Source organism: Copadichromis virginalis, linkage group LG18 (assembly GCF_057382275.1).
Source record: "Copadichromis virginalis isolate Kocher_CV1m ecotype Utaka linkage group LG18, C_Virginalis_male_GT1.1, whole genome shotgun sequence".
Taxonomy (NCBI): Eukaryota; Metazoa; Chordata; class Actinopteri; order Cichliformes; family Cichlidae; genus Copadichromis; species Copadichromis virginalis.
The window spans coordinates 38,310,808-38,324,145 of NC_140635.1; the positions used below are offsets into that span (position 1 = coordinate 38,310,808).

Here is a 13,338-nt window from a genome sequence, read left to right on the forward strand (position 1 = left end):
GGAAATACAGATGGGTGAACAGACAAACCCAAGAGAGTGACAACAGTGTGATCAACGAGGCCATATCTGTGTTCAAATCACAAATCAAAGTTGGACCATCATACCCATGTACTGTATGCTTCAAGGCTTCATTTCCAAACCAAGTACGACCCTGCAGAAGGTCAAATTATGTCAAAAACCCACATGTGGTTGCAACATGTTTGACAGGAAAGTATGTTCATGTTTGTGATGAAAACTGCAGAAATGAGCAGTGCAAAGTGCCTGATGAGAGAAAGAGAGAGTGGATTTGTCACACCTGCCACGATCATCTTAAAAATGGATCCATGCCAGCACTTGCTGTTGCCAATAAACTGAATCTTGCTGATATTCCACCTGAACTGTCTGATCTCAACATACTGGAGAGACATCTCATAGCCAAGTGCATACCATTTGCCAAGATCATTCCTCTTCCCAAAGGCAGACAAAGAGCAATTAGAGGAAATGTGGTCTGTGTCCCATCCGAGGTACAGGAAACTGTTGAAGCATTGCCTCGATTGAGAATTAATTCTCAGGTCATGAGAGTAAAACTGAAGAGACGCTTGTCTTACAAAGGTCATCAGCTGTTTCAGACTGTAAGCTGGTCTAAACTTGTGCAAGCACTGCATAAACTCAAGCAGATTCACCCACAGTATAAGGATGTGAGCATCAGAGATGATGCTGAGCTGTGTGATCCAACACTTCCTGATGAAGATGATGATGATGATGAAAACATGAATGAGGACGATTATGATGAGGCTGATTTAATGGAAATTGACAGCTGTGAGAAAAATGCACTGAGTGAAGCACAAAATAAAAATGAACAGGACATTGACACGTTACCCTGTGATGGTGAACAATCGCATGAACAGATGAGAGATGATTCAGAGCAAGCAGATGGACTGACTAATGGTGGTTTTGCACTCGAGTCCTGTTTGCAGCCCCCTGATGTGGCTGAGGAGATATTATGTTTCAGTGAAGGAATCTACTCTGTTGCTCCTGCAGAGAGAAACAATCCAATAAGTTTTTTCAAAACACCTAAACTGGAGGCCATGGCCTTCCCTGTGCAGTTTCCTACAGGCCAAAACACACTTGATGAAAGAAGGCTGATCAAAGTATCCCCCAGTGGGTATTTCAAATCAAGACTTTTCTGCATTGATGATCGTTTTGCCAAAGACACAAACTATTTGTTCTTTGCACAGTTTGTGACTGAAATACACTTGGCTACATCCAGCATGACAGTACAGTTAAGGAAGGCAAAGCCTCTGACCAGAGATGGTAGAAAAATAACCTCAGGCATGTTACAAGATAAACATGAGGTGGAGAAACTGGTGCGAAATAAAGATGCAGTGAGATTCATGCAGCCTCTGAGAGGAACCCCAGCCTATTGGGAGAAAACAACAAGAGATCTTTTTGCCATGATCAGACAGTTGGGAACTCCCACGTTCTTTTGCACATTTTCAGCTGCTGAAATGCGCTGGCCTGAAGTGATCGAGGCAATAACAAGGCAGCAAGGTGAACAAGTGAATTTTGAAGGACTCGACTGGTCAGCAAAGTGTGACATCCTGAGAAGCAATCCTGTCACAACAATGCGCATGTTTGACAAGAGAGTTGAAGCATTATTCAGAGATTTACTCTTATCTCCCGCAGAGCCACTTGGCAAAGTCATTGACTACTTTTACAGAGTTGAGTTTCAGCACAGAGGAAGCCCACACATACACTGCCTCCTGTGGGTAGAAGGTGCTCCTGTGTTTGAGGAGGATGATGAGCAAACTGTTCTTGATTTTATAAACAAATACATCACAGCTCAGCTGCCTGATCCACATAAACAACCTGAACTGTACAAAAAAGTAACAGAAGTGCAAAAACACAGTAAGAACCACACAAAGACGTGCTTTAGGAGTTTAAGCTCCGGGTGCCGTTTTGGTTTTCCCAAACCACCCTGCAATGAGACAATGATCACAAGACCCAGTGAGGATGATGCACTGGAAGTAGAAACGGCAAAGAACAAGCTCAGACCACTGAACCAGCTGCTGAATGAACCTGAAACTGCTTCCATGAGTTTAGAGCAGCTCTTGGAAAGATGCAAGTTGACACATGCAGAATATCAGAGATACCTGAATAAAATGAACATGAGGAGTACGATCATACTAAAGCGTGATCCAAAAGACTCTTGGATAAACGGCTATAATCCACATCTGCTTGAAGCCTGGAACAGTAATATCGACACAAGCTTTGTTTTAGATGCTTTTGGTGCTGCAAATTATTTAATGAAATATATATCAAAAAAAGAGGGCGGGCTATCTGAGTACCTGAAAACTGTCATTGAGAACTCCCATAAAGACAGTGTAAATGAGTGCGATGAAATGAGAGCCGTCATGCAGGCATATTCAAAGAAGCGAGAGATCAGTGCACAGGAGTGTGTTGCTCGTGCATGTGGTCTTCACATGAAGCAATGCTCACGTGCTGTAATATTCATTCCAACTGATGATAATCCTGTGAAAATGAGTCGTCCCCTGTCAGTTCTGGACAACACAACACCTGAGTCTTCCAATGTTTGGATGACATCTTTGAATGACAAATACAAAGCCAGACCTGAAACACCAGAGTATGAGGAGATGTGCATGGCAGACTTTGCTGCTACTTGCAGGATTGTCTATGGCCAACAGAAAAAAGGTAAAGATGTTTTGCCCCTTCTCAATGAGATGGGGTTTGTGCAAAGGCGCAAAAACAATAAGCCTGCTATCATCAGATTTCACCGCTGCTCACAAGAAAAACATCCAGAGCAATATTACGGAAGACTGCTTAAACTGTACCTTCCTCATCGTTCAGACCACGAACTGAAAACACCATCGTTGCCAACCTATCAGGCTTTCTATGGTGCTGGCTGTGTACAGCTACCAGGTACTGACCATCTTGAGTACGTGCAACACATTGTCAAAAGAAACAGAGAAAAATATGAGAAAAACAGTGAGGAGATCGAGAGCGCTGTTGAGGAATATGAGCAGAACAGAGGTGTGACTGACGAATGGTGTAATCTGGCACCTGAATCAGATCTCGTAAGGTTGCCACTTGTTGAACAAGAAAGAGAGCGAGACAATGAAAATGAACAGGAAGATGTGCCCGACTACAGCCGTCAGGCTGATGCTTCAACAGAAGTCAGAGCCATCAGGGAACCCCCTGCTATTGATCCCACATTGTTACGTCAGATGTTTCAGAATCTGAACAAGAAGCAAGCCTGCATATTTTATGCAGTTAGAGACTGGTGCATTAAAAGAGTCTGTGCTCTAAATCCAGAGCAGTTTTTCTTTTATATTAATGGTGGTGCTGGAACAGGAAAATCACATCTTATCAAATGCATCTACTCAGAAGCATCTAAGATACTGAGCAAAGTGCCCAGATATGCAGACGACGTTGACATATCAAAACCCACTGTCCTGTTAACTGCTTTCACTGGGACTGCAGCTTTTAACATTTCTGGAACAACACTGCATTCTCTTCTCAAGCTGCCTAGAAGCTTAAAACCTCCCATTCAGGGACTTGGCAATCAGCTGGATGAAGTCAGATCAGAACTTTTGAATGCTGAAATAATCGTCATTGACGAAGTGTCTATGGTGTCAAGACATCTGTTTGCATATGTAGATGCAAGACTCAAACAGATCAAAGGGACTCGGAGACCCTTTGGAGGCATGTCAGTCATTGCTGTCGGAGACTTCTATCAGCTACCCCCAGTGCGACAGTCTAAACCTCTCTGTGTGCACGACCCGTCTGAGATCGACCTGTGGCGGGAGCATTTTCAGATGATCACTCTGACTGAGATTATGCGTCAGAAAGATGATGTTGTCTTTGCAGAGATGCTGAACAGAATTCGTGTGAAAGGAAAGTTGGATGAGCTTTGCGAAGCAGATAGAAATTTGTTGTCACAGGCCATAACTGAACCAGCCCTTTGTCCAACTGATGCGTTGCACATTTTTGCAACTAATAAAGAAGTGGATGCACACAACTCTGCAACACTGGCTCTGCTCCACACTCATATCATTGACATCCATGCAGATGATTATAGAAAAGATCCTAGAACTGGCAGAATGGCACTTCAAGACAGACCATTGAAAGGAGGTAAAAACGAGTTACCAGACACACTGAAAGTTGCAGAAGGAGCTCGTGTCATGCTCACCAGAAACATTGACATACAAAATGGTTTGGTTAATGGAGCTTTTGGAATACTACTTAGAGTAGTTCACTCTGAAAACGACCAACACATCATCAAGCTTGGACTTAAAATGGATAATGAGACATCTGGAAAGAATAACCGCACACCAGCAGACGACATGGTGTACATTGAGAGAGCAGAGGAGAATCTGAAGCAGAAAGGAGTGGTACGAAGACAGTTCCCAGTGAAGCTGGCCTTTGCATGTACAATACATAAGGTACAGGGTATGACAACTACATCAGCTGTTGTCTCTCTTAAGAGCATTTTTGAGCCCGGCATGGCCTACGTAGCTGTCAGTAGAGTGACGTCTCTCAGTGGACTGTATCTTCTTGATATGGAAGAGAAAAAAATATTCACCAACCCAGAAATCACTGCAGCGCTTGAGAACATGAGACAAGCCAACCTTGATGACATGATGCCTCTTCTACACGTGAGGCAAACACTGAGCAGGTCAGAGGTTTTCACCATTGTTCATCATAATACAGAGGGACTGCCAGCTCACATTAATGACATCAAAAGTCACCATGAATTGTGTCTAGCAGATGTTTTGTGCCTAACAGAAACACACCTGCGGGGCTCTTTTGTCGCAGAGAGTCTCCACTTGGAAAATTACAATTTGTTCAAACGCAACAGACACCTGTCCTACACAAACTTTCCCCAGATGGCAAACAGAAGTGGTGGTGGAGTTGCTGTTTATGTGAAAAGTGACATTCAAGTGCATGAAAAACAGTACATCCATAATGTAACTGACCTTGAATTTCTGGCTTTAAAGGTTGAAGCACCAGTCAGTGCTCTGATTGCAGTTGTATACAGACCTCCAGACTACACTCTGAGGCCATTCCTGAAAAACCTGGTAAGCCTATTAGACTCATTGGAGATCATGGACTGTCATCCCATCATAGTTTGTGGTGATTTTAATGAGAATGTTTTATCCAGTGCAAACAAACCAATCCTGGAGCTGTTTGAGTCTAGGGGATACGCACAGGTCATCACTGCCCCTACCACAGAGAAGAACACACTGCTTGACCTAATTTTCATTTCTCAGTCAGATCGATGTCTCCATTCTGGAGTCATGAAGACATACCATAGTTACCATGACCCAGTATACTGTGTATTGTCCTGTGATGATTCATGATCTAGATCTTTGAATACAGTAAGTAATTTCTATATTTTTGAATGACTTAAGAAAGTAGAGCGATATTTAAAAGTTGACGCCCTGCATTGCAGTATAATGGTTGAATTGTTTACATAAAATACAATTACATGAATTAAGTAATGATATCAGTAAAAGATGACAATTTTATTTATTACAGAAAATCTAAAATTCACTAACAGTAACCTATAAATGTCAGAAAAATCAAATATAGTAGTTTAAAATGAATAGTGTAGGCATATCCTCTCTGCAGCCAGGCTTCAACATCCTGCCAGGCTGCCCCAGTCTCACTGTGGCTGGGAGGGAGGGAGGGTGGACCAGAGGATTGCCTACACAACACATAAATGTTCAACAGCTTCTTCATTGTTTCTGAGAGAACAATAATGACTAAAGGTTGCTTTTTAAAAGAACAAACAAACAAACAAACAAACAAACCTAATTACAGCAATAATGACAGTTAAGCCACTTTATGTGTGCCTCTATTTTGAAATACTATTTACAAAAATGTTATTATTTTGGTTTGTTATAAACTTTAAACTTTTTCAAAAGTATACGATTATATTTTTGGACAAATCTTTCGATGAAACATAAATTTTTATGAGCTTTTATCATGTTTCGGCCAGTGCATTTATTAGGGTGGGTCTGGGTTGATAACTGCACATTTCTGGCCAGAAATGTTTCAGCAGTGTTACATAAGTAGTACATATGTAACACTTGCTTTCTGTTACCAGCTGATACCCTACATTTGTATAGACATTGGATGGTGTGAGGTTGGGGAGTTGAGTGGGGGGGGGGGGGGGTTACGGTGGGAGCTGAGGGGGGGGGGGGTGTTAGGTTTCCTTTTTTCTTTTTCTTTTTTAAGAGAGACACAGTCCTCCTGTGTCTTCTCCAAGCTTCACATGTAAGATCCAACAGTGTGAAGCACATAGCAGCTAGAAACTGTAATGCCACAGATCAGAGAGGCTTCATCATCACCATCTTCATCGCCGTACGATCAGAGCGTGAGACTTCACATCCGGAGCACAGGAGACATTCTGTGATAAGTCCTCCTTCTAGCTTGTCCCACAAGCAGTCGGTGAGATTTACTCACAACAAAAAGGGTTAATGACATAATTTCCATGAAAACATGTATTCATTCTTTGTAAAGTGTTTAAATTGTGTTTTCACTTGACCTTAGGAGTGTTAGAGTGTATTGTAATGTCTGTACTCAGGTGTTTCCCTCTGTGATCCATCCCCATCAGAGCTGAGACACTCAGGACTGAACAGACTGCACAGTTTCTGTGACCGAGCCTCCAAAACACCTTCTTTGAAACCACTCATGATAGAAGGGCTTCATATTTGCAGCAGCACTACTACAGGTATTCAGTTTATTACAGGATGTGTTTGTTTCTTAGGACCAGCTCTGAGTGCACACTACCTAACATATACACCTTTCTGTTCATTACAAACCAACTACTCTGGATCATACGGCCAGTTGGCAGGAATGTTGCTGCAGGAAAACATCCCTGGAGATCACCATCATTGTCAGACTGACTGTGCCTCCTCTGTGCAGTGTCAAGATCCTCTCTAAATGAGTGTGTAAGTTAACATTTTCATTATTTTATTCCCTTTGACAAGACAAGTATCACTGATATTTACATTTACAACTACATATGTTCCCGTTTTCTGCTCTTCTTTTAAAGTCCTCAGCTATCCTGCTTCTGTGCTGCTTGCCACACATCAAACACTGGCCGGATGACAGGGAGGATCCACTCTGAAGTCACTGGACATGATGAGGATCATATGGGACTTCATAGTTTCACAGAAACATTGTGCTCTGTGATTACAGGTTTTAAATGGACATAATGACTGCCTCTCTCTGATCAACAGGCTAAAGGATTGTTTTCATTGTTAGTGCTCTGTACAATGTATGCTTATTTAATATTTCATCACAGAGCAAACCTTTATTTATTTAACATTTTTTTATTTTGTTTTAATGTTGAATTAACTGTGGGGATTTTTTTAAGTGGGCACTTGGGATGTCATATGACCAGAAATGTGGTAACTGGAATTCAACAGTATGGAAGAAAAAATCTGCTGAGAACGAAACACATACAAAAACCCCCAAGAAAATTCAAATTCATTCCATGTAATCCAATCAAAACATTTTAAACTGCTGAACAGCAACACAAACAGTGTTAAAAAACAGTGTTAACAGAATGATTATGATGATTTTGTACCAAAGTTTCAGGTCACATGGCACACCTAGTGTGTAGTGTGGGGTATCAGCTGGTAAGTATAGGTTTTTTCATATTTGTGTCCTTAGAGTTTAGATAGATAAAGCCTTGTGTATAATAATTAGTCATAACCACAACTCAAAGTCAGGGACTAACTAAATTTGGGACTTTGTGTCTGAGCCCAGGTTAAAACAATGTGTAAAAAAGCATTTAGTGGCATGGCTGAACAATGCTGTAAACTATTGATACTTATTTATCCATGTTCACAAAAAGGACTAATGTGTTTATTTGATTATTTGCATGTGTTAAACTGTGTCACCACCTTAGGCTTTCATTTGAGTTTACTCACAAATCTCTATACAGTTCTCTTTTACCACTGTGTGGATTCTGTTTACATTAAAACATAAAAAAGAATGAGTAATAAAAAGATGTGTAGACAGATCAGAAGATTAAGTAGACCGATAGAAACAGCTGTTCAGCCATGTTCTAAGAAACCAACACAATTTAAAGGTTCAGGATTGTGGTTTTAAAAGTTGAATTTTCATGTATTTCATATGTTGCTCATTATTTTTTATTTAGTTATTTAATTTAGTTATTTTTCTTTATTCTACCAGTCCTTTTCAGAAAGAAGCTGTAAAATATGACTTAAGATTTTTATGTTATTTTCTATGACATACAAAACAAATTGATGTATGTAATACTATTAAACATGATATACACATGTGTATATGTCTGAAAAACATCATGCTGTATATTAAAGTTTGTATTTTCTGCAGAATGTTTGTTCATCTTTTAAGTTCATTTCAATTAGAAGAATATGAACTTTTAATATTCATTCGGAGGTTTTCTGACTCTAAATTTTCTTTTCTCATTTCTTAGGTTTTTCTAATTTACAATTAAAACATTTTCAGCTTTTTTCCAACTTCTTCTTCTGTGTAACCTTCAGCTTTTAGCAGTTCAGCACTTTTGTTTTCAGGTTAAATTCGGGTTTTTTTTTTATCTCATTCAAGATTTTTAACTTAAATTCAGTAATTAATTCATTTCAGTGCATACATTCAGATTCAAGCATTCACACTGCAGTTTCTTCAGAAAATGCACTTTCTAGTTAGTGTGAATGCTTGAAAAGCATTCACAGTATTGTTCTTCTAATCTTTATTATTATATTTTCTTATTCCGTACGTTTTTTGAAAGCCTACTCCTTCAAAACCGTTCAACTTAGAAAAACCATTCAAACACCATTAGATTCCTATTATTTTGGACATGACTGCTTCTACTTTTCTCATTTTTAACATTTATATTTTTAATTTTATTCAACTTTATTCAACAAAAATTTCCCATGTATTTCAATGGGGAGACCCTTCAAATTCTCATTCAACTTACTCATTTTTAAACTCTTACTACTTCCACATACATTGACATAGAGCCACCATTCAAACTTTAAAACGAAGACAAGACATTCAACTATTCAACTTGTATTTATCTTTTCAATATCTATTATACTTTTTCTTCAGTTCCAGTTTAAGTTTCATGATGTTTTTTCACCCGTTTCAAAATTTATAATGGGTGTGTATGGGACGGAATGTTGGGGCTAGAGTGAGGCAGCTCAACTGCTAGAGTGAGAGGAGCAAAAAAATTAATCTTAAAATCTTTTTTAAAACTGCTGCTGTGTCCGCAGCGTTTGCTCTACAGGTATGATTTTACCCTCAAAACGTAGCCATGGCTGTCCTCTTTCATCCAATGTGTTTACTATTGTCCTAGGTGTTATGGTTCTTTCATAAATGTCACCAATGCACAGCCTCCTCCCTCCAACTCTTCCATAGACTCTAATGTTAAAATGGCTCAGAAGGTTCGTTTGAAAATCAGAAGAGCATGGTGTCTTTCCACTGTCACCATGTCCATATAATAAGCTCCACAGGCATGAAAACTGAGAATTAGGTAGACTAGACATTGCTGTCGCTCACGGTGAAAGAATTTTGTCAATACGACTTTTACTTTTCATTTGGGAGCGATTTGTTTCGGCCTGACTTTTCTGTTCATTTTAAGCAGCAAAAGTGAGGTGCATGTCTGTGTGCGTGTGTATGGAGCCATTGGGTGCGGTCACTATAGCAACCAGGCTCACACCTGCCTGCTTAACAAGCTCTCTCTCTCACTCTGCCAAGATTCATCTTAAACACTTCTCTTTCAACTGCTGCTGTGTCCACAGTGTTACAGCCATCATTTTACCCTCAAAACGTTGTTCTCTTTCCAACATCTTGTCTTTCAAAGCTCAGAGATGTAAACTTTTTAAACTGTGTGGATCCAAGTGGAGGGATCACATTTTAGTCATTCAGTGATTCAAAGAATATGACCTTTTAATATTCATTCAGATGTTTTCTGACTCTAAATGTTCCTTTCTCATTTCTTAGGGTTTTCTAATTTACAATTAAAACATTTTCAGCTTTTTTCCAACTTCTTCTGTCTAACCTTTAGCTTTTAGCAGTTCAGCACTTTTGTTTTCAGGTTAAATTTGGACTTTTTTTTTTATCTCATTCAAAATTTTTAACTCAAAATTCAGCAATTAATTCATTTCAGTCCATACATTCAGATTCAAGCATTCACACTGCAGTTTCTTCAGAAAATGCACTTTCTAGTTAGTGTGAATGCTTGAAAAGCATTCACAGTATTGTTCTTCAAATCTTTATTATTATTCCATATTCCGTACGTTTTTTGGCATCTAACTCCTTCAAAACCGTTCAACTTAGAAAAACCATTCAAACATCGTTAGATTCCTATTATTTTGGACATGACTGCTTCTATTTTTCTCATTTTTAACATTTATATTTTTAATTTTATTCAACTTTATTCAACAAAAATTTCCCATGTATTTCAATGGGGAGACCCTTCAAATTCTCATTCAACTTACTCATTTTTAAACTCTTACTACTTCCACATACATTGACATAGAGCCACCATTCAAACTTTAAAACGAAGACAAGACATTCAACTATTCAACTTGTATTTATCTTTTCAATATCTATTATACTTTTTCTTCAGTTCCAGTTTAAGTTTCATGATGTTTTTTCACCCGTTTCAGAGTTTATAATGGGTGTGTATGGGACGGAATGTTGGGGCTAGAGTGAGGCAGCTCAACTGCTAGAGTGAGAGGAGCAAAAAAATTAATCTTAAAATCTTTTTTAAAACTGCTGCTGTGTCCGCAGCGTTTGCTCTACAGGTATGATTTTACCCTCAAAACGTAGCCATCACTGTCCTCTTTCATCCAATGTGTTTACTATTGTACTAGGTGTTATGGTTCTTTCATAAATGTCACCAATGCACAGCCTCCTCCCTCCAACTCTTCCATAGACTCTAATGTTAAAATGGCTCAGAAGGTTCGTTTGAAAATCAGAAGAGCATGGTGTCTTTCCACTGTCACCACGTCCATATAATAAACTCCACAGGCATGAAAACTGAGAATTAGGTAGACTAGACATGGCTGTCGCTCACGGTGAAAGAATTTTGTCAATACGACATGTACTTTTCATTTGGGAAGAATTTGTTTGGGCCTGACTTTTCTGTTCATTTTAAGCAGCAAAAGTGAGGTGCATGTCTGTGTACGTGTGTATGGAGCCATTGGGTGCAGTCACTATAGCAACCAGGCTCACACCTGCCTGCTTAACGAGCTCTGCCTGCCACTGTGCCAAGATTCATCTTAAGCACTTCTCTTTCAACTGCTGCTGTGTCCACAGTGTTACAGCCATCATTTTACCCTCAAATTGTCGCCATTATTGTTCTCTTTCCAACACCGTGTCTTTCAAAGCTCAGGCATTTAAACTTTTTAAACTGTGTGGATCAAAGTGGAGGGATCACATTTGAGTCATTCAGTGATTCAAAGAATATGACCTTTTAATATTCATTCAGATGTTTTCTGACTCTAAATGTTCTTTTCTCATTTCTTAGGGTTTTCTAATTTACATTTAAAACATTTTCAGTTTTTTTCCAACTCCTTCTTCTGTGTAACCTTCAGCTTTTAGCAGTTCAGCGCCTTTGTTTTCAGGTTAAATTCGGGTTTTTTTTGTTTTTTTTTAATCTCATTCAATATTTTTAACTCAAAATTCAGCAATTAATTCATTTCAGTGCATACATTCAGATTCAAGCATTCACACTGCAGTTTCTTCAGAAAATGCACTTTCTAGTTCTATTTTATTATTATCTATTCCGTACGTTTTTTGAAAGCCTACTCCTTCAAAACCGTTCAACTTAGAAAAACCATTCAAACACCGTTAGATTCCTCTTCTTTTGGACATGACTGCTTCTACTTTTCTCATTTTTAACATTTATATTTTTAATTTTATTCAACTTTATTCAACAAAAATTTCCCATGTATTTCAATGGGGAGACCCTTCAAATTCTCATTCAACTTACTCATTTTTAAACTCTTACTACTTCCACATACATTGACATAGAGCCACCATTCAAACTTTAAAACGAAGACAAGACATTCAACTATTCAACTTGTATTTATCTTTTCAATATCTATTATACTTTTTCTTCAGTTCCAGTTTAAGTTTCATGATGTTTTTTCACCCGTTTCAAAATTTATAATGGGTGTGTATGGGACGGAATGTTGGGGCTAGAGTGAGACAGCTCAACTGCTAGAGTGAGAGGAGCAAAAAAATTCATTTTAAAATCTTTTTTAAAACTGCTGCTGTGTCCGCAGCGTTTGCTCTACAGGTATGATTTTACCCTCAAAACGTAGCCATCGCTGTCCTCTTTCATCCAATGTGTTTACTATTGTACTAGGTGTTATGGTTCTTTCATAAATGTCACCAATGCACAGCCTCCTCCCTCCAACTCTTCCATAGACTCTAATGTTAAAATGGCTCAGAAGGTTCGTTTGAAAATCAGAAGAGCATGGTGTCTTTCCACTGTCACCACGTCCATATAATAAACTCCACAGACATGAAAACTGAGAATTTGGTAGACTAGACATTGCTGTCGCTCACAGTGAAAGAATTTTGTCAATACGACTTTTACTTTTCATTTGGGAACGATTTGTTTCGGCCTGACTTTTCTGTTCATTTTAAGCAGCAAAAGTGAGGTGCATGTCTGTGTCCGTGTGTATGGAGCCATTGGGTGCGGTCACTATAGCAACCAGGCTCACACCTGCCTGCTTAACGAGCTCTGCCTGCCACTGTGCCAAGATTCATCTTAAACACTTCTCTTTCAACTGCTGCTGTGTCCACAGTGTTAAAGCCATCATTTTACCCTCAAAACGTCGCCATCGTTGTTCTTTTTCCAACATCTTGTCTTTCAAAGCTCAGAGATGTAAACTTTTTAAACTGTGTGGGTCCAAGTGGAGGGATCACATTTTAGTCATTCAGTGATTCAAAGAATATGACCTTTTAATATTCTTTCAGATGTTTTCTGACTCTAAATGTTCTTTTCTCATTTCTTAGGTTTTTCTAATTTACAATTAAAACATTTTCAGCTTTTTTCCAACTTCTTCTTCTGTGTAACCTTCAGCTTTTAGCAGTTCAGCACTTTTGTTTTCAGGTTAAATTCGGGTTGTTTTTTTTTTTTATCTCATTCAAGATTTTTAACTTAAATTCAGTAATTAATTCATTTCAGTGCATACATTCAGATTCAAGCATTCACACTGCAGTTTCTTCAGAAAATGCACTTTCTAGTTATTAGTGTGAATGCTTGAAAAGCATTCACAGTATTGTTCTTCTAATCTTTATTATTATTATTAGTGTGAATGCTTG

At 38.7% G+C, this 13,338-nt stretch overlaps 1 protein-coding gene across 2 annotated transcripts; it reads left to right on the top strand.

The window, feature by feature from the left end:
* The first annotated feature begins 2,258 nt into the window (after positions 1-2,258).
* On the top strand, positions 2,259-7,511 carry LOC146688601 (ATP-dependent DNA helicase PIF1-like). 2 transcript variants are annotated; one of them, XM_085438970.1, is made up of 4 exons: positions 2,259-5,078; positions 6,620-6,736; positions 6,853-6,956; positions 7,061-7,511. In XM_085438970.1, the coding sequence occupies exons 1-2, from the start codon at positions 2,286-2,288 to the stop codon at positions 6,623-6,625; spliced, it is 2,799 nt and encodes a 932-aa protein (XP_085295096.1). In that variant the 5' UTR covers positions 2,259-2,285; the 3' UTR covers positions 6,626-6,736; positions 6,853-6,956; positions 7,061-7,511. The 2 variants fall into 2 exon arrangements, with proteins under 2 accessions (XP_085295096.1, XP_085295097.1); XM_085438971.1 differs by lacking the exons at positions 6,620-6,736; positions 6,853-6,956; positions 7,061-7,511 and having other exon boundaries at positions 2,259-4,675; positions 4,998-5,092.
* The last annotated feature ends 5,827 nt before the right edge of the window (positions 7,512-13,338 follow it).

Excerpts from the sequence above, each read along its gene's own strand:
- LOC146688601 (XM_085438970.1), top strand. The coding sequence starts at position 2,286 with ATGAAATATATATCAAAAAAAGAGGGCGGGCTATCTGAGTACCTGAAA.